Source organism: Xenopus laevis, chromosome 5S (assembly GCF_017654675.1).
Source record: "Xenopus laevis strain J_2021 chromosome 5S, Xenopus_laevis_v10.1, whole genome shotgun sequence".
NCBI lineage: Eukaryota > Metazoa > Chordata > Amphibia > Anura > Pipidae > Xenopus > Xenopus laevis.
Window position 1 is genome coordinate 83,147,880 of NC_054380.1, and position 21,614 is coordinate 83,169,493.

A 21,614-nucleotide genomic window follows, 5' to 3' on the forward strand; every position below is an offset into this window, starting at 1 on the left:
AAACAGATAGTATCAAGTGAAGGGCTAAGAGTGACATTGTTGGCTACACTACAGGTATAGGCCCTAAGAAGTAGTACAAAGTACACACTCCAGCCCCATGGTAGAAACATTACAAAGCAAGCCCGGGGCAAATCTCCAGTGTGTAGGTATCAGAGGGCCCGCAGAGAGCAGAGAGGGTGTGCGAACATAAGGACAGACAGCTATAACAACACACTTTTTTTCACTTGAGCCGATAGTAATGCATTAACAGCAGAAGTCGGGCAACTTTGTCCTGCTTATCACGTGCCTCTCACTTTGTATGGACCGTCCACTCACATCCCTCAGCTCATCCTCCTGTACCTTTCTCTCACCTTCCTTTAATCCAATGATATTCAGAAGTATCCTGCGTGTGATAGCCGCCTCCCCGCCCCACAATACTCCAAATAATAAGTGCCTCAGCTCTCAAGCCTTCAGTAAAGAACGTGTAAAGAACGTGTAAGCGGTTCATTAAATGATCCCATCTCCTGACTAGTCCCTGCTCCCCCTTGTCGCAGGCCAATCTCCCCGCCCGCTATCTGCTCTCTACACATGATCATCATCAGGCGAGCCTCCTCACGCGTCCCCTGTCCCTGGCTGTGTGTGGCTGGGAGCGGCAGTGACTCCTCCCCTGGGCGGGGTTACACTCTCGCAGACACTTGGCAGGCCGGGTCGGGGAGGAGAGCAAGAGACGCACGGCCAGGTCGCTGAGAGAAGTCACGCTGCTGCTGCTGTAAGATGTAACGGTGCTCGGGCTGCAATGACATGCGGGAAGGGCGGGGAGTGGGCTTGTAATTTATGCATCATTCGCAGACGCTACTATTGTTGAGGGGGGGGGTGCTAATTGGATACAGCATGCACGAGATGCTTCAATGTTTCTAGCCTACGGCCCTCCAGCTGATTCTGAGCTACAAGTGCCAGCAGCATCCCTGTGCAAGTCTGTGGCTTGTCTTGTTCCTCCTTCACATGGAGCAGTTGCCTGGAAGGAGCCCGGCTGCAGTTGCCTTGTATCTGCGTGAGACGTGGAGAAACTCAGGATTTGTGAAACTGTCTCTCGCAGCACCCGTCCCCACACTGGCAGCTGCAACTTCTTTGTCCGGCCCCCCATTTTATTAGAGAGGCCAAGAGTTTGTCCAGCTTCTTTCCTGGGGTGGGGTTCCTCCTTCCTGTTCTCTTGCCTCCCACTTGTGGCTGAGAGACATGTGTGTGCCATGATGAGACTCTATATATGGCTACAGGCTCTGTCATTTCCTCTGCCTTTTTAGGGCCCACACCCACCTCTTTCTCTCTCCCTTTCCTTTCACTCCATCCACTCTGCTCTCACTGATTTCACCCAAGTCACTTTTTAGCTTTTAATTTGCTCAGTTTCATCACTTCCTTGTTCACTGTCACCTTCCTCCTTTTGTATCTAGAGATTCCCCTTTATCTGTTACCTCTGTGTGTGTGTCGTGCATTTCTTTCATACTCTTCCTCCTCCTTCCCCACCCTATCGCTCAACTCTGGGTATCTCTGCAAAAATGACTTCCTCAATCTCTATTTACACCCACATATTTATTCCTGGTACCCATTGAATAGTTTGTACAATCCAGTGATCTCCCATTTCACAAGCAGTCTATTATACTGGCAGACTTGCATTGTGAAGCCATAGAATACAGGAGAAAGAAATTCTCCTTTGCAATTACATTCTGATTATTTCATTTTTGCTTCTTCAACGGGCGAGGGATAAAAGTGTTGCAACTTCTGTGACTGAGATGAGCAAAGCAATATTGCACCACCACACACAATGAAATTAGTAGTGCCAAATGATAAAGCAATTGCTGCACAGGGATTACAAGTGTGAATGAGCAAAGAGAAACACACACACATGTATGACACAGATTCTAACTGAAGGTCTGGTCTAGGATGGGGTACCTCCAAACCTTTATCACTCTGTTAATAGAGTTCTCCAACTGGGCTGCTTTTGTGGCCCTCTGAAGAGTTTTATTCCTCCACCCTTGAATTCCTTTTACTTCTTTGTATGCCATCTTAATTGCAATATAATCTGGGGCACCGTTTTCCATTCGGACATCCTGACCATGTGCTGGTTGCTTAGACATGTGACAAAAGCAACTGTATAGCAATTGCCAGTCTGGAAAGAGGCAGAAAAAATGTTTATATAAAAACACCCAGGCACAACATTAACAGATTGCTTTGTCATCACAGTTCAATTAACAACTGTTTACAAAATGGCACTGCTGTGTTGAAAATACAGTCATAAAAGAGAACTGTCCTAAAAAGAGACAAAGCACCACTTACTGCTTGCAGCCACTTCTGAAGCATACTGTAGTGTCTATGAGTATCACCTAAGATCAGGGTCATTGGTTATCTGTTATTTTTTAGTTCTTCTTTGTATCAGATTGATGATGTTTCGTTGTATTCTTTAGATCAGTGATCCCCAACCAGTAGCTCGTGAGCAACATGTTGCTCTCCATCCCCTTGGATGTTGCTCCCAGTGGCCTCAACGCAAGTGCTTATTTTTGAATTCCAGGCTTGGAGGCAAGTTTTAGTTGTATAAAAACCAGGTGAACTGCCAAACAGAACCTCAATTTAGGTTGACAATCCACGTAGGGGCTACCAAATGGCCAATCACAGCACTTATTTGGCACCCGAGAACATTTTTCATGCTTGTGTTGCTCCCCAACTACTTTTACTTCTGAATGTTGCTCATGGGTTCAAAAGGTTGGGGATCCCTGCTTTAGATTATACAGACTTTTCAGATGCTCCTCTGGTGATACTAAATTTGCTGTATATATGTTTTGCCAAGATGATATGTTAGTGTAGTCCCATCAGCAGGTTAGTGACATTGAATCAACTCATTAGGTCATTCTTCTCTCCTTAGGTTTTGAAGATGGAAGTCCTAGATAAAGCAGTAAATGGATATATTGATCACTTGCTTGGGCCAAAAGGTGAGCACCTGTAATGACTACTGTGTTTTTGTAATTCATTAGCAGTTTATTTTTGCAGCTTATTGACATTAAAGGGGTCATTTACTGTCCGTTAATTAATATTAACATAATATGATGTAGAGAGTGGCATTTTGGACAACAGAGGCCATTTAACAATAATTGTACCTTTTAGTTATATTGAAAGTGTTTACCCAGTTAATGGAACCACCACCTTCATAGTAACAGGTTACAGGGTACAGGAAGGGTCAGGGTAGCATGAACTTCTCCTACTTAACATGCCCCAGCTCTTCATAACTAAGTAGCCTGACATTAGCTACATTACAGGCAATACAATTAATACTCTAAATGAGCAAGGAAAATACAGGCATACACAATTAATAGAATGAAGGTGGAAAATGGAATACAGCAGAAAGTCTGTGACCTCATTCACAAGTGGTTCACAGAACCCCTTTGGCTGGGTATATGCTCTGAAAATTAATAGTTTTAAAAATGTGCCATTTTTATAAAGGGTAATGGCACACATTTGCCCTGAAGAAGAGGAAATTTGTCGCCGGGCGACTAATCTCCCCGAATCTGACCGCGTGTCTCTGCCCTTGATGATCTCTGTCTTTGGTATGTCTTGAGCTAAGAAGGGAAATTAAAGCTTCTCCATGCCTAGTCCCTGTGAGGTAGTTAATTAGATTACAAGTGCACACATAATCCCCCTGTATAAAGGATTCTTGCTTATCTGTACACTGATAATCTAATTATCTACCTAATTTATCTCAGTAAATTAAAACAGTAGGGTCAAAACTGTGTTCAGCACAATCCATGTTCATTAAACGCCAGTTGAGCCCCTTTAAAGGAACAGTAACACCAAAAAAATAAAATATCATGTAATGTTGCCATGCACTGGTTAAATTTATCTGTTTGCTTTAGAAACACTACTATATTTCATATAAACAAGCTGCTGTGTAGCATGGAGGAAATTGAAAAAAGGCTATATGGCACAGTTTAACTAGTGGATAACAGATAACACCATTATATTCTACAGAGCTTATTCGCTATCTACTGTGTAACCTCAGCCTTTTCTCCTTTGAATGGCTGCCCCCATTGCTACACAGCAGCTTATCTATATAAATAATAGTAGTGTTTCTGAAGCAAACAAAGCAGATTTACCAGTGCAGGCTAACGTTACATTATATTTTTATTACTTTAAAACACTTTAATTTTTTGATGTTACTGTTCCTTTAAGAAATAAAATATAAGCATAAAGCTGTTCATAGACAATAAGATGTTGTGGCCAATTTGGCCAATGTGGACTGATCCAATCATTTGTCTCTGGGTCATAACAGAGGCCTGTCCGCAGAGGAATGCATCAATGTGCCGATGGGGTCTGCACCTAACAGTATTTTCAAATCTGCCAATTATCTTTTGGGAAGGGCCAGGGCTTAACTAGCAGTTGGCGGGGCGGTCCGCGGCAACCCTGCCTGTTCGCATATGTGTGTGTCTGCTCCATGTGGCGGGCGTACAAATTCTGCAGTTATGAAGTGGCTGGGTAGGAGGAATTTCTATGCAGCAGACCCCGGGTCCAGGCCCCACTGCAACCTCTCTATCTGCTTCCTCTATAGTTACGTCCCTGGGGAGTCCCCATACAGAAGCTGACTTCTCAATCTGAAGGAGATCAGTTATCAGCTTCTGTGTAAGACCTATGTAAGGTCATCTTAAGTATAAAAATTAAACGTGATTGGCAATCTGGTTTTTGGTTGCTGGGGTCAGTGTCCCCGACAACCAAACATTATCTGGTGCCAGCCAGACAAGGATGGCCAATAAATTGAACCATAAAAAGTGAAGACCAGTTAAAATGTTCCTTAGAATAGGCCCATAAGTGATACATTTAATTATCAACTTCTTTAACCTCATTAAACTAGGTGATGTGTTATCTTTAGTCTGGAACTTCTAAGCTAATTTACGATTGCACCCATAATTGTGGTTGTGCAAAAAGGTAAGAAGTTTTTGCACCTATTCATGCCATTACCTGTGTTTAAATGCGATCCCTGCATTTTTGTGTATAAGTTCCAAGGGCGATTGGGCCTGGCAAGTCAATCATGATAAACTTTGCACAATAATAATTGAATAAAATTGTTCTATACTTGGAAAATCAAATAGAGTACTAATAGTGGCTTGGGGGGAGAATTATGAGGCCCTGACATTCTTTAAGTTGCTTGCCACTAGCTTAACAGCTTCCATCTCATGATTATTGCATCTTGTGATTATTGCACTTGAACAAAAGAAGAGAATACTGCTAAATCTGATATTATGTTAATATATGCTAATCAATTTCAATGGTGGAAGTTGATAATTCCTCTTGTTTTTTATATCAAAATGGTAAAGGCATTGCATACCTCCCAACATTTGAAAATCGTAAAGAGGGGCAAAAACCTCAGGCGCACCAACATGTTATAGCCACACCTCTTAATTACCATGTCCATTTTACAAAATTTGGCAGGTTAAGAACACATTTCTGGGAGTTTAGGGCCATGTTTTACTGTATGTGTTGTAACAGTTTTGCTAATGAAGGTGAAATAGTCCTTTAAGCTGTGAGTCAGTTTCTCCAAGACACTTTCTTATCTTAAATTGTTACATTTGTATCTTTGCTTATCTTAAATTGTTACAAAAGTATCCAAGTGCAGCCGCTCAGTGTTCTGGGCTCTTATTTTAATTGAGTTTCAGAAACTGTATCATTTTCTGGTTAGTGCAGGAGATCAAAGAGAAACCCAGGACTATTCAGTAAGAAACCTGGACTACAAGCTGAATTTTCAAAATCGGGACTGTCCCACAAAAAATGGGACAGTTGGTAGGTATTGCATTGGCACTTGAATCAAGGATTAAACTATATATGGATGGGTAAAGTTACTGAAAAACACAAAGCACATATTAAAGGAAAACACATCATACCTAATCTAGCACATCCGATATTTTGGGAATACACGACCAGCATTTAAATGATCGGTCAATGCTACTTGGAAATTCATATCAAGGTGATCAGACAACGCCATTGGAAAGCAATTAATAAATGCCTGATTAACTGATTTCAACACAAATGAGTAAATCGGGTTTAGATCCCTTTAACGCTAACCAAAATGCGATTATGGAAGTGCTTCAACTGGGTCAGGCACTGTAATGCAATGACAAGCCACTATAGACTGCAGACCGTATCCTTCTATTTGTGTCTGTAAGTTACCCACCCACAAAGATTGTAAGATTTACCTCTTATCTTTAACACTTAATCTTTAATGCAACTGTACTTTGTATTTATTATTGCATTGACCCCTGTTTGTTATATTAATTAATGTTCTGCTGTACAGCTCTACTTGCATAAGTAGCACTGTGCAAATATACATTATGTGTGCCCCACATACACCAGGGAAATGTCACAGTGAGTGGTCTGTACTTACTAATGTATTTGTCAGGATAACAAGAAGGTGCTAAAGGCAGACCTATTTAATCTTATCCTGAAGCATAGACGTGACAAGGATTCTCCCACAGGAACAGATAAGCATATAGTATTCACTGCTGAACAGACCAAATGGGTGTGTCAGCATCTAAAAGTGTCCTTGTGTGCAACAATGAATGCTTTGTGGCTGTTTAAATCATTCATTTGAATGTGTTTAATGCAAGCTGTTACTAGGTCTTGTACTAGCATCTAAAGAAAAATCAGTGTAAATATGCCTGAGACATTTTAAAGGAGAAGGAAAGTCATCCTGCACATGTGGGTGCCAAATGTTAGGCACCCCAAAGTGATTGTATTGACTTACCTGAAACCCTAGGCCGGTGCTCCTATCAGCAGAAAATTGGAACGGGCAGGGGTTATACCAGTGAGCACCACGGATCGCTTCTCTCCCGCTTTCTTCGGGTGGCTGTGCATGCGTAGTAGAATGAAAAGCCAAACTATAACTAAAAAGACGGCTATTTTATTCAACTGCGCATGCGTTTGCACAGGAAATTTGAAGACAGAAGAGGATCGCTCAGTGGTGCTCATTGGTATAACCCCGGGCCGCTGTAGTTTTCTGCTGATAGGAGCACCGGCCCGGGTTTCAGGTAAGTCAATAAAATTACTTGGGGGTGCCTAACATTTGGCACCCCTAAGTGCAGGATAGTTTCCTTCTCCTTTAAAGGGAATGAAATTAAACTTATTGCACCAGCCTAAAGTTTCAGCTTGTCAATAGCAGCAATGGTCCAGGACAAACTTGTCACAGGGGGTCACCATCTTGGAAAGTGTCTGCAAAACTCACATGCTCCGTGGACTCTGAGCAGCTGTTGAGAAGTTAAGCTTAGGGGTCGTTGCCAATTACCTCAGAAAATGAGATTTGTCTGTAATATAAGCTGATACTACAGGGCTGATTATTAAATTGTGATGCTAGTTGCACTGATTTCTATGCTGCCATGTAGTAATTATCTGTATTAATTACTAATCAGCCTTATATTGTAACATGTATTTGATATATATTCAGTATATTGTGTGTTGGTCCCTAATCTCAATAACTATAACATATATATATTATTTCTTATTTTCTCATTGTCTCTTTTTTTCCCATTTTCTTATTTCCTTCTTAAACTAGTTTTTGGTGTTTGATGTGATTTTTATGCTCTAGTGATCAGCACAATTCGTTTTGCTTTACACTATATGTATTTTTCTCATTGTATGTATTTCTCACATGGAAGTATTCCTTTCGATATACACGTCACTTCTTTGTTTTTTTCACTGGTTTCCCGCCACAATGTATTTTTAAACCGGTGTTTTCAGTTCTGGTTCACTTTGAGAAAGGCTGGTGTTCCAGCCGAAATGTCAGTCGTGCCAATAAAATTGACTATAGTTTCATAAGTCCTGTGTGTGCGGCTTCGTCTTTGCAACTTTAAATTTCCTTTTGGAGGACAGCACCCAGGCATCCCTTACTACGAAGAAGGGACAATGAGCTCCCACCCTTGCATAATAATGCACAGTAGCACAGTGGTTAGCATTGTTTGCTTGGTGTGATGTGGTATTCAGTTTGATTTCGATCAGGGCACTGTCTGCATGGAGCTTGAATGTTCATGTTATTGCACAGTTTTCCTCCCACAGTCCAAAACCCTACTGGTATTTCAATCAACTTCTGGCGTGCTTCAGTGTTGGGGCATTGGACTGTAATTGCATTGAACCACCGAAATTTCAAACCTAGAAGTGACAATGATTATCACTCGGTAAAAAAAAATTAAATATTGTCCATTTCTTATATAACAATTCTTTTGAGCACTGAAATAATTTGTTCCAAAATAAGAAAAGGAATTGTCAGGATCATTTGACCCAGCATTGTATTTCGCATCTAGAGCAAGTATGTGGGTTAGTGATAGTGCTCAGCCCTGCAGAACACAGGTTAACTTCTCAAAGCTGTGAAACATATTCTGACAAAATGACACAGGCGTTCTTTTTTTCTTTGATAAATCCTTTCCATGATAATACTAAGGGAAATTTTGTGTGCAGAGAAGGGTGGAGTTTACAAGTGTTTTTTTTTTTCAAAGGGAGCTAAACTCACACCAATGAGCTAAGAAAAAACATGAAATCCCAAGCAAGAAGCTTTGGTAACATTTTTTGTGAAATGTAAAAAATTTTGCTGTGTTCCTTATTTCATTTTTAATATGTACCTATTTTAAATACTTTAATACTGTAAATAGGACAAGCTATCTACTGTAGCTATATAAAGGCAAGTGGTCAGATAAGGGACTGCCTACTTTTGAATAAGCTAATAAGGAGCCAATAACAGTGAACCTTCCTTGATCTTTTGGGCAGGGACCTCATCCCAACTGTATGTTTAAACACCTAAAGCATACATTTATCTATTTTGACTGTATAACTTCTAATAACTATACCCTGTTTGTGTTTATGCCTTCTGGTGCTATATAAATGAATACATTCAAATACATTATATTGTCCGAAATGTTTCAGGCAGATTGTCTAGAAATCAAATAAGTTCAATCATATGTGGAGCCAAACTAAACTACATGGAAGTGGATACTTTTTTTGTGTCTCAGTAGTAATAAGCAGGTAAAGCATTAATGTATGTTGAACCAATTGAGCCCTGCCCCTCCTGCCAATTATTGATTAATGTAGGAGGGGCTTAGGATCATTGCCTCATAGGGGGTGTTGAGGGAAGACGGTTGGAATCAAAGACCTTTAAATATGGTATCACTGTGGGTAAAATAAAAGGATCACTGTCCAGACTGTTTCTTTTTTCTTTTCTTTTTTTTAACCTGTGGAGCAATGACTTCGAAGGAGAGATCAACTAGAGTGACTAGGGCTGCCTACAAAATGATACCTCCTACAGTAAAATCTTTCCTTCCTCATAAGGTGAATTCCATCTGTAACTATTAATTTACCTATTTTAATGGGAGGCAACATTTACAGTTGAGATAATTAGAACTCTCTCTCTGTTTGCAACACCCTCAATCTTAATATATTATAAATGCTATCTTACTTCCAGTGCCTATTTATCTCTTAATTGTTTAATCCTGCTCATTTATGCGTATTTTCTTTCTGCGTCACTATTCAGATCCCAGAGTAAAGGGATGGCTTCTCCTGGATAACTACGTTCCTACTATTTTCTTCACTGCCCTGTATTTATTTATTGTGTGGAGAGGACCCAAATATATGCAGAATAGACAACCAGTTTCATGCAGGAGCATTCTAGTGGTGTATAACTTGGGGCTCACCCTCCTCTCCTTCTACATGTTTTATGAGGTAAGATTGTCAGTGTACTTTGCTTTTTAATGCCTTACTTGATGTGTATATTTGGTATGAAAACAAGAGACGGAGATAGTGCTAATGGAGGCAGTCTACATGTCATCTGTGGGCACAGGGGAATCATTGAAATCCAGTAAACTATAGAAGTCAATAAATTGTTATAGCTTAATAAAAATGGTGCAGACAAAGATGACCCGATAGCCAGTGGCGTAACTAGATATTACTGGGCCCCACAGCAAATTATTTTTCAGGCCCCCAAAATGTTTTGGGGTTGACTTGTTTCTCCAATATTTATTGAAATTTTATATGAATTAGGGCCTCATGGGGCCCCTATACCTCCTGGGCCCCCCTGCAGCCGCAGGGTCTGCTTCCTCTATAGTTACGCCCCTGCCGATAGCCATAAAAAACAATTTAAGGGCTACGTGCAAACACATTCTAACACCTTTTTGGGGTTTATCTTAAAACATGAATGAATTAAATATGAATTAACTTGAAACACTCTACAACCCGTGCACTTGCTTTTTCTCATATCATTATGGCCACCCTGCATGGCTATCTGCATTGTTATTTTGTATTATGAGTGTCTTCATATTATAATATGCTGTGGTAATCATGGAGAATACTTGACTGCGCTAAAGTCAAATAGACAAAATGTCTATTCTAACATTTGGTTTTCTAGAAAATTATTTACAGTACAAATCTTAAATTGAAAGACCTAAATGGTGATCATCGTGTTGTTTGCAGCAAAGGTTCATCTATGCAGCTTGTAACTCCATCTACTGAAGCATCTGGGTTGGTTATAATAGAAATGAATGGAGAGAGGTGGTGATCTCTAACTTCACTTTTTGATACATATACCCAATTGACTGCAATCCAATAAGGGATGCATTGAATCCAGGATTCTTTAATAGCAGTATATTTATTTCTTTGAAGGAAGCACTTCCCCTCTTCCATTCTCTTATATGTAAGTGGGAAAAATAAATATAATTCTTCTGCTATAATGCCTTATTACTTTTTTCAATAATGAGAAGGAAAGGTTAAAATTAAGTAAGCCTTATCAGAAAGGTCCATCTAAATATACCAGTAAACTCTCAAAGTAGTGCTGCTGTCAAAAGAAACACTGTATTTCTTTCCTTCTATTGTGTACATATGGGCATCTGTTTCAGACTTCCTGCTTTCATCTTAAACCTCCTTGCCCGGGCGTGAGCATGCTCAGTTTGCTCCTCCCGCCTTCCTTCTCTGCTGTAATCCGAGCCCAGAGCAATGAGTGAACAGGGAGAGACGTGATGTCACACCAAGCTAATACTGCAGCTGCTATCCTAAACAAACAGAGCTTCTAGAGCTTTTTACTCAGGTGTGGTAAAACAATCTACACAATAAATATAGCATTCTAGCTTGCACTATTGCAGCTAATCTATTGGCAATAAAATGCCTCCGTAGCTTTCCTTCTCCTTTAAGAATTCCATTAAACTTCTAGTTTTTCCACATACTGCCATTTGAAGAGTTAACAAATTTGGCCCCAAATGTCACTGGTATGCACACAATCCAGCTAGAAAATGCATCTGAATTCTTCCCTTGGACAGACACTGTTCTTTGTTTGGAAACCCTGAGGAACACAACGCTTAATCAGCTTTGCAGTACACTGTGTATGCCTACTGCCAGCCTAACAGTGATATGACAAATATGCAAAGAGGAATTCAAAAAGGATAGTGCGATAGTGCAGACATTTGTGTCAAGACTCTGTTTATGAAGCTGTGTTAAATATATTATTAATATTGGCGGGATCGGCGTAACTACAATAGCAGGTCTGGGGTCTCTGTATCCGCCCCTGCTGTGCTGAGGTCCTCCCATCCCAGCTTCTCTTCTACATTAAACTTCACAGCCCATCGCAAACTAGTGGCAGTGGGAAAGCATGAGCAAGCACTGTGTGATTGATTGGATAAAACATGTTTCCAATATAGTTAGTTAGGCAAAAATGTAATATATAAAGTCTGGAGTGACTGGATGTCTAACATAATAGTCAGAACATAACTTCCTGCTTTGAAGCTCTCTTAGTTTCCACTGATTTGTTACCAGGCAGTAACCAATGAGGGACTTGAGGGGGGCTACATGGGTCATAACCGTTTGCTTTTGAATCTGAGCTGCATGCTGAGGATCAATTGTACACTCACTGAACAGTTATGTCCCATGTGGCCCCCTTCAAGTTGCTGACTAACTCAGGGTTAGAGAGCTGAAAAGCAGGAAGTAGTGTTCTGGCTATTATTTTAGACATCCGCTCACTCCAGCCATTATTACATTTTTGGCTAACTAACTATATTAGAAACATTTGGTACAGAACTGTTCCTTTAATAAAAGGAAAATATAACAGTATAATTTTGTAGAACAATGGTTGCTGAAATATGAATATGAACTGTTATATATGTTCCCATTGGTGTATGAATATGTATATTTACACATTACACTATATGATTGAATTAAGGATTCAAAAAAGCTGTCTCTTATTTTAAGTAGTTTATTTTGTATAGTTTTAAAGAAAAACAACCTGGCATATTTTGTTCTGCACTGTTTATGAGCATGTATGTTTATTCATCACAAAGGGAGCAAATCTAGCAATGAAGCATCTTTCAGTGTCAGTCCTCTCTATATGTCAATTTATTCTGGAAAATGGTAGAATGTCTGCTTACTTTTCCAAGCAATACAGTTTAAAGTAACATTTATTAAAGGATGTACAACATAGAAAGTCTTAGCACGGCTGCAACTCTTTAATATGTGTAAAAAGGCCTTTCAGCTCTTGCTTTTGTCTCTCTGTCATGAAGTGGGTGTGGTAGTTAAAAATAGTACAGGTATGGGACCTGTTATCCAGACTGCTTGGAACCTGAGGTTTTCCAGATAAAAGATCTTTCCATAATTTGGATCTTCATACTTCATTCTGCTAGAAAATCATTTAAATATTGAATAAACCCAAAAGGCTGGGTTTGCTTCCAGTAAGGATTAATTATATTTTAGTTTGGATCAGCTACAAGGTATTATTTTATTACTACAAAGAAAAAGGAAATCATTTTTAAAATGTTGGATTATTTGGATAACACTGAGTCTATGGAAGATGGCCTTTCCATAATTCGGAGTTCTCTGCTTAACAGGTTTCCGGATAACGGATCCCATACCTGTAGTCAATTTAACAATGTACCATAGTTTAAATCCTGATAAATGCCAAATTCATCAGGATTGTTGGGGATTATAGGTATTTAGCAATCTGAACATTTGTAACACAGAACAGCATATGTACCAGTTTCTCTGTGTTGTCTGTGCTTGTAAAGCAGGGTGCAGGCTTAAGGAAAAAAAGGAGAATTTGGCTATAGCTGCAGCATGATCTAAGACTAAAATACACTTGTTTAGCATGAGTAAATATAAATGTGGTCAGCCAATGCAGTCTGAATGAGGCCATTGGGCAGCCAAGCTGAACTCCTTAGTATCACAAGGTTAAACCTATCTGTTATTAGCAAATATTAGTGGGATGAGCAGGACATGTAACAGATCTATACAAAGACTCATACAGACTGGGACACACTAATAGTAGAAAGGTATAAATGTATTAAATGCACTAAGGAACAATTCCAAAACACATAGCAAGCAAAGAACTCTTGATACATGTAGATCATTCTATGTTGCTGCTAAAATAGGGCACAGTCATTGGTCAGTGCTGCTATAAATTGTAATCGGCATCTTCTGCGTTCCCTCATTTGTCCTTTATATGCCTACATTGCTCAGAAAACTTGTCACTTGTGCAAATGTTTTTGGCAGGGTAATCAAAGTTTAATTAAAGGAGATGGGTGCTGTACAGTAAAGGGGTGCTGGTCTGGACTGAGAATCAAAATAGGCCCTGGCATTTCAAGTACCCAGAGGCCCCAACAGGTCACACAGAGGCCCAAACAGCCCCCCACCAGCCCACTAAATAGTGAGCGTCTATGGCATCTTACAGCAGCCCCTCTGGCATTTGCCAGAACTCACAGATTGCCAGTCCGGGCCTGAAGGGGTGGCTCACCTTCAGAACATAGTCTAAATTTGAATAGCCTCAGTCAGAAGAAACATTTTCACTCCCTACAGAGAGATGAGAGCACAGAAGTGAGAACTTTAGCAGAGCTGATCTGTAGCTTATCAGGTCTGTACCTTTAAAAGTGAACATTTAAAATAATATATATATATATATATATATATATATATATATATATATATATATATATATATATATATATATATATATATATATACCTCTTTTTTTCTCACAAATATTTAAATGTAAAATATGATCTAAGGTGAACATTTTTGCATTAACATTGAAGTCTGGATGGTCCTTAACAAATAAAGTAATACGTGGGTAGATGGGATGGATACTGGAGGAATCAGCCAACTAGTAGTGCAATATGGCCATGCATGTTCATAGCCAATTGTCAAGGCCCTCAGGGCCAGAGAATGAAGAAAATAGATGGAAGCAGAGCATAGAGTATCTGTAAGTAAGATGTCAGGGTCAGGCAGAGTTATAATCTGTAATACGCAGGTCTCGACAGGCAGCAATCAGGAATGTTCAGGAATTGCTCACAAGTCAATAACTGAATCATCAGACAATTAAGAGTGCTCCCAGGAATTTGGCAGATTAAGATCTACAATCAAGTATCAATTCTAGTCTGTAATGGTTTCTTATTTTAAATTTGGTATAAATAGCTTAATGCCACAGTGACATTGTGGCTTAGCTATTGGTGCACACATGAAGGCGCTCTAAAGCCACTGGCAGAGATTGAGACTACCTTACATAAATACATCTTAGCATTTTTAGGCAATGTAATGACCCAATACACATGCTGCATCTGATCATCTGTTTTTTCAAAACCCATCAGTTCCAGCAGAATTCTGAAGTGAAATTCGTTTCTCAAAAGAGCAAACACATTTTTTTATATTTAATTTTGAAATCTGACATGGGGCTAGACATGTTGTCAGTTTCCCAGTTGCCCCCAGTCATATGATAAACTTCAGTCTTTCTTTACTGCTGTACTGCAAGTTGGCGTGATATCACCCCCCTTCCCCCTAGCAGCCTAACAACAGAACAATGGGAAGATAACCAGATAGCAGCTCCCTGACACAAGATAACAGCTGCCTGGTAGATATAAGAACAGCACTCAATAGTAAAATCCAGGTCCCACTGCGACACCTTCAGTTACATTAAGAAAGCAATTCCATCCTAAAGTGCTGGCTCTTTCTGAAAGCACATGTTCAGGCAAAATGACCTGAGATAGCTGCCTACACACCAATATTACAACTAAAAAAAATACACTTGCTGGTTCAGGAATACAATTTTACATGGCACAGGTCCCACTGTGACAACTTCAGTTACATTAAGTTGGAGAAACAACAGCCTGCCAGAAAGCAGATCAATTCTAAAGTGCTGGCTCTTTCTGAAAGCACATATTCCGGCTGCCTACAAACCAATATTACAAACAAAAAAAAAAATACACTTGTTGGTTCAGGAATAAAATTTTGCACGGTAGAGTGAATTATTTGCAGTGTAAGTTAGAAATAAAAAGTACACCATAAAAATCATGACAGAATCCTTTTAAGTATTTCCTGCACAAATAATCATAAAAGTAAATGGAATTATATGCATAATCTTTGTGTGACCAGCTTTTGTGCCTTAATACCCCACCACCTTTTTTTTCTCTGTTCATTTCATAAAAAGACCATACTGCTCTTGAAAAACACAGTCTATTACCCAATAGATTAAGTATTTTTATATCCATGGATTTAGCTCTGGATGTTTATTATGTTCAGCAGGCCGTACATGAATAAAGGCAAAGTACATTTCCAGAGCAGGTTGTTGCCCGGTGCTACAATTACACATGTAGTGGAGTAGATACAAATCACATACATTGAGGGATTACTGTGATTTGAACTGTGACAGGTTAGTAATTATGGCACTAACGAGACTGTAATTAAATGCTCAGCTGCACCTGGTTGTGATCTAAAAACACCTTTGCTGCAGCGCAGAGTGGCTGGTGGGCAAAAGGGCAGGCTATAAACATTTAGCATTTAATATTGCAAGCTTTTGTAATATATTTTAAGGTGCACATTTTCAGGGCTTGTTTTTGATTTGTGCATTTCCAATGCCACAGAGCTTTTATTCTGTTTGTGTGTACATGCTTTTGTTTGTGCAGTTTGTTACTGTTACAGCTGCACATTGTACATGGTATATTTCCACTGACATTCATTCCCTGTATGTTCTATTTATGGGCATGGCAATGCAAAAATAATAGTAAAGCAGCCAGTTCTTCTATTAAAGGAGAACTTAACTAAAGCCTAACTAAAGAAGTACACTAGAAATGTGCATTATATTTAGGCCTTCTATACCAGCCCAAGTCAACCACAGCCCTTTAGCAGTAAAGATCTGTGTCTCCAAATATACCCCAGTATCTCCCCATCTTCTTTTCTGCTGATTCACTGTACATGCTCTGTACTGCTGTCACTTGCTAAGCTTAGGGACAAACTCACAATATACTGTATATACAGAATAGAACTGTCACAATATAAGGATGATTAGTGCTTAATACAGACAATTACCACGTTAGCTCAGAAACCAGTGCATTTCGCATCAGAATTTAATAATCAGCCCTGCAGCATCAGCTTGTATTTCAGACAAACTACTAATTTTCTGCTTGATAATTTGCAATGACCCCTAAGTTTAGCTTCTCAACAGCTGTTCAGAGCCCACTGAGCATGTGAGTGTCACAGACACTTTTTAAGATGGAGACTCCCTGTGACAAGTTTGGAAGCCTGGATCATTGCTGCTATTGAGATGCTGATACTTTAGGCTGGTATAATAAGTTCATTATACAAAATATGGCATTTTAAACCATATTAATTTTTACAGCTTAGTTCTCCTTTTAAATTAAGCCCCTAGCAGGAACATTATTGAGGAATTTTGGAGAGAATGGTAGAGTGTCCCAGCTGAACCCTATGTTATTCCGTGCACTCCACCTTATTAATGATAGACTTCTACTTTAAAGGTGTACAATTTGTGTATGCCCTTCTATCCTCATTCCTCAAGGAGAAATTTGTGCTTGTGGAATTCTATAGCATATGTAACAACTGGAAGGTCAGCTATAGTGTGTCTGCTGCAACTGGAATCAACACATAGCAGTAAGTGCCCATGTAAGCTGCCTACTGCAGGGAGAAGAAGAACATTTGGGTAAAACAAATGTCAGTAATTTATTTAATATTTAATACCATACAGTATTCACTTTCAATTCAAATGGTGCTAACTGGGTATCTTTCAGAACAATTACACTTCCTTAACAGCATATTCTAACTTTCCAAGCTGTGTGGTGAGTTATACGCCTGAATACTATAGCACACACCTCTAGGATTTTTCTTAAGAATGGACCCATCTTTGGAACTCTCTTCCTCACTTCCAAAGACTGTGCTCCTCTTTACCAGCTTTCAAATTGCCCCAACTTTATAGAGCATCATTGCCCTGTTACATAGTTAGGGTTGACTGTCTATCAATTTTCCATCCATATGATTCCCAGCAGCACTGATTATGCACAATAAAAAAGGAAACAACTGTTTGCTGACTTTATGGGGCATATTTATCAAAGTTCGAGTGATAGAGTTTTTTTTTTATCTCAAATGACATCTTATTTAAGAAAAGACTTGAATGTCTATATATATATATATATATATATATATATATATATATATATATACGTATATATACATATATATACCGGTATATATATATTATCTTTATATATAATCCTTATTGGAAGCAAAACCGGCTTATTGGGTTTATTTAATGTACTACATGATTTTCAAGTAGACTTTTGGATAACAGATCCTATATATATATATATAGCAATAGCAAAAAATACCGCATGCAACAGGCTCAGTTAGAGTAACTGATTTGATAGACATATATATATATATATATATATATATATATATATATATATATATATATATATATATATATATTTACATATATATATGTCTATCAAATCAGTTACTCTAACTGAGTATATATATATATATATTCACATATATATATATATATATATATATATATATATATATATATATATACACACACATACATAGTCACACAAATAAATATTCACTTACTGAAGCACTATTTTATATGGCTACTAAAAACATTTGAACATTAAATAAACCCAACAAGATTTTTTTTCCCCCACTATAGATTCATGCTTTATTATTATAAGGGATGCATTGTACCTTACGTTTTGGGATTGGGCCGAATGCTTCACACAAATTAAAATAAATGTTTGTTTCTTTAGCTTGTAACTGGAGTATGGGAAGGAGGTTACAACTTTTTCTGCCAAGATACCCACAGTGGAGGTGATGCTGACACAAAGGTAACATTTCTGGAGTCCCTAGTATTTTTCTGTATTTCTCTTTTTAAGCTCATGTAGTGGCCACAGCATGCTTTCGCAGGATAATCAGTTACTGTCTTGAAAATAATCTCAGTTCATATATAGCCAGGATCCAAGGTAGGAATGTTAAAACCAGGGGTGCACCAGGCAGCAGCAGACACATTGCCTAAAGGTGGCCATAGACTCCAAGATCCTCTCGTTTGGCGACATCGCCAAATGAGCGGATCTTTCCCCGATATGCCACTAAACTGCGTGGCTATATCGGGGGTAATTCGAATGTTCGGCCGTATGGCCGAACGATCGAATTACGATGCGCCAAGCGGCTCCGACGGGTAAAAATCCAACCTTCCCGATCGATATCGTGGCCAGATATCGATCGGGAAGACCCGTCGGAAGCCCCCATACACGGGCAGATAAGCTGTCAAATCGGTCCAAACGACCGATATCGGCAGCTTTATCTGCCCGTGTATGGCCACCCTTACTCCCTAACATTACTGTCAGTGTACACACTGGGGCATATTGGAGTATATTTGCCTGTGTAGAGAGCACAGTTGCACTCTGTACAGAACCTCCAGTGTCTGCCCCAAAACTTCAGATATCTCCAGACTTTAGATCTGCAAATATATTAGTCCATTTTCATGCAAGTATGTCTTTTTTATAGGGTTTCCCATTGTGGAGAAGTACACTTTTGTACAAACCTAATTGGATCTGATTAAATATAGGTTTTCATAAAGCATTGAGCTTTGGTTAATATACAAAACAATTGCACTTTTAGTATGAAATGTTGCCTTTAAATAGTTGAACAGTTTTCATAAACTAAAGTATCAGTTTCCTCCTGTGAATTCAACTACTTACCAAAAACCTTGTCTAAACACATCCAAACAACCAAAGCAATAGTTAGAATGAATCATCCATGGAATGACTTAAATCTTCATGTTATGACCTGCATTTCTATTCCAGATGCCTAGCTCAGTAATAAGAAAACGAAACAAGAAATATGATTATTACTAATTTAATAAGCATTTCCCTATTTTTCAGTGCTTTACAGAGAATATATAATTACTCATGTCAGTCTATGTCCTAGTAGAGTACAGTCTAGTTTCCTTGCTTTTGACTCACAAACATAAATTAGGGTAGATGTAATTGAATTTGGGTAGATGGGTGGATCTGGATCATAATAATTATAGTAACTTTTACTCATTTTCCACAGTCAACCAGGTAACTACAAAATGAATGAAATGATTGGGCAGTGAAACCGTGCAATACTAGATTTCAGTCATGTGACCAGTACGCTACTTGCCCAATGCTCAATGTTGGCAGACTGAGACTTTTATTACATTCCCTTTCATGTGTGGCAGATTCTGTTCCAGTGATACAAGTTTTAATACAATCAAATACATTAAGTATCATTTGTTTGCTGTTGTATCTAGGAACAAAAACATTGTGTCTCTTCAAACCTATAAAATAATCACATTAATTCATTTTGCAGATAATTCGGGTCCTGTGGTGGTACTACTTTTCTAAACTCATTGAATTTATGGACACTTTTTTTTTCATACTGCGGAAGAACAACCACCAGATCACAGTCCTGCATGTCTACCACCATGCATCCATGCTCAACATTTGGTGGTTTGTCATGAACTGGGTACCCTGCGGGCACTGTAAGTAAATAAAGGAGAGTGGAGAAGTCACTGTTCAGTTGCTATTGCTAAACGGGAGACTGACTATAACCAGAAAGAAAGGCCCTTGGTTAAATGGACAACACTAGAAATGATGGCAATGTGTAAATACTAAGGGCCAACACTAAGGGGCACATTTGTCAAACATGCCCATTTGTCATGTCGAGAACTTGTGACTAGTCTTCATCGTGACTCTTAAAAAGAATCATAATATAAGAATTGAACATTTAGATTTTTGTCATTTTGTAAAAAAAAAACAAAAAACTATTATTCACATGCCAAACATCAGAATGTACACTTAACTTTGACATCTATGGTATCTCAGAAGGTATCAGTTAGCATGGTAAAAAAATTTGTTTTGCAATTAGAATGTGGTCACCATTACCATAAATATGAGATTGATGTGTTGCAATTTAACAGGCTACTTTTATGACTGGTTAGTCTTAAACACTGCAGTATGATATATTTCCTCTCTAAATAACCAGATCAGAAGCTGCTATTTTATAATTGGGTTTTACCTTATGGGGCCTAGAACACTGCAGAGTCTGTCTCTGCCTCACTGGCACACTTCATTCTGCCAAAGGGGATTTGACAAAGGGGATTTTTGTTCCCCGAAACGTTGCATTTGCAATCCGTAAATAAAGAATTTTTGGAAGAATTCCTGTAGACCTGTGTGCCTTTGGATGTCGCTGACTTGTATCCTGCCGTGAGGTTGCCGAGCCTCTACCATCGTGCACCAGGCGTCTCTCAATTTCCTATAGGGTGTGCGGGGTCCTACACTGCTGTTTACACTTCATTCTGCATCTGTAAGGCTCAATAGAAACTCAGATAGGTATAACCATGCAGATAACTTTGGCCAATGTGTAAGAGTGAATTAATGTATTTTCTGTGCTTTCCATTGATGTGCTGTAACTATTTATTTGTTTTCTGCTCCCCCTAGCCTTCTTTGGTGCTACTCTCAACAGCTTTATTCATGTGCTGATGTACTCCTACTATGGACTCTCGGCTATTCCTGCCATTCGCCCATATCTGTGGTGGAAGAAATACATCACACAGTGCCAGCTGGTAAGACTTCCATTTATCATTTCCCTGGCACACTGTACAAGCTGCCATTTAAGCATTATGTACAATTTTCCAGTAAACAGTATGAGAATAAAGAATAAAGATGAGAATGAGTGTGGGAATCAAGTATTTGTTTTATATCAAACTGAAACCACAGAAAGGTATCTGTATTCATAAAGCCATTTGTATCTTGCAATATAATAGCCAGTTTCATCTTTATTTTATTCATTTTTATAGTTAGTACTATTTAGCCTGAATAGGACACAACTCTGCAGAAAATATGTTTGTCTATGTTTCCATAGGACTAAATATCTTTATACATATTGACAGCAGGTGAATAAATCACTCACACTAGACCAATCAAAATGCGTTCCTGTGCACACACACCCATAGTGTACTGACTTCTATTAAAGTTACATTTAGGACAGTGCTGTCCAGTGTTTACACGTAGAGGTCACTTATTTGACAAACAAAGAAGCTGTTGCAGCCTTTGAGCAGAGGTGGCACCAGAAATAGGGCCACAGGACTATGTCTTCTTTGCTGTAAAGTTGTTCCTGAAGTACACTTCTTTATAACTAAAGGTTTGTTCTCATTGATTTATTTGCACAGATATTCAGAAGAGTTTATTTGGTGACTTGTGAGCATCTCACATAAATTATTCATGGTAATTAGCCATTGTAAACATGTATGCAGTTTAATTGGATAGTTGTGACAAAAG

The 21,614-nt window shown here is 38.8% G+C and overlaps 1 protein-coding gene across 2 annotated transcripts in view; it reads left to right on the forward strand.

The window, feature by feature from the left end:
* Positions 1-705: 705 nt before the first annotated feature.
* The window catches only part of elovl5.S (ELOVL fatty acid elongase 5 S homeolog), a 29,746-nt gene continuing 8,837 nt past the window's right edge, over positions 706-21,614 (forward strand). Inside the window, 6 exon segments of one of the 2 annotated variants that reach the window (NM_001096414.1) lie at positions 706-748; positions 2,894-2,960; positions 9,527-9,714; positions 18,060-18,137; positions 19,645-19,816; positions 20,775-20,899. In NM_001096414.1, coding sequence (NP_001089883.1) covers positions 2,903-2,960; positions 9,527-9,714; positions 18,060-18,137; positions 19,645-19,816; positions 20,775-20,899 — 621 coding nt within the window. In that variant the 5' untranslated portion in view covers positions 706-748; positions 2,894-2,902. 2 annotated transcript variants of the gene reach the window in all.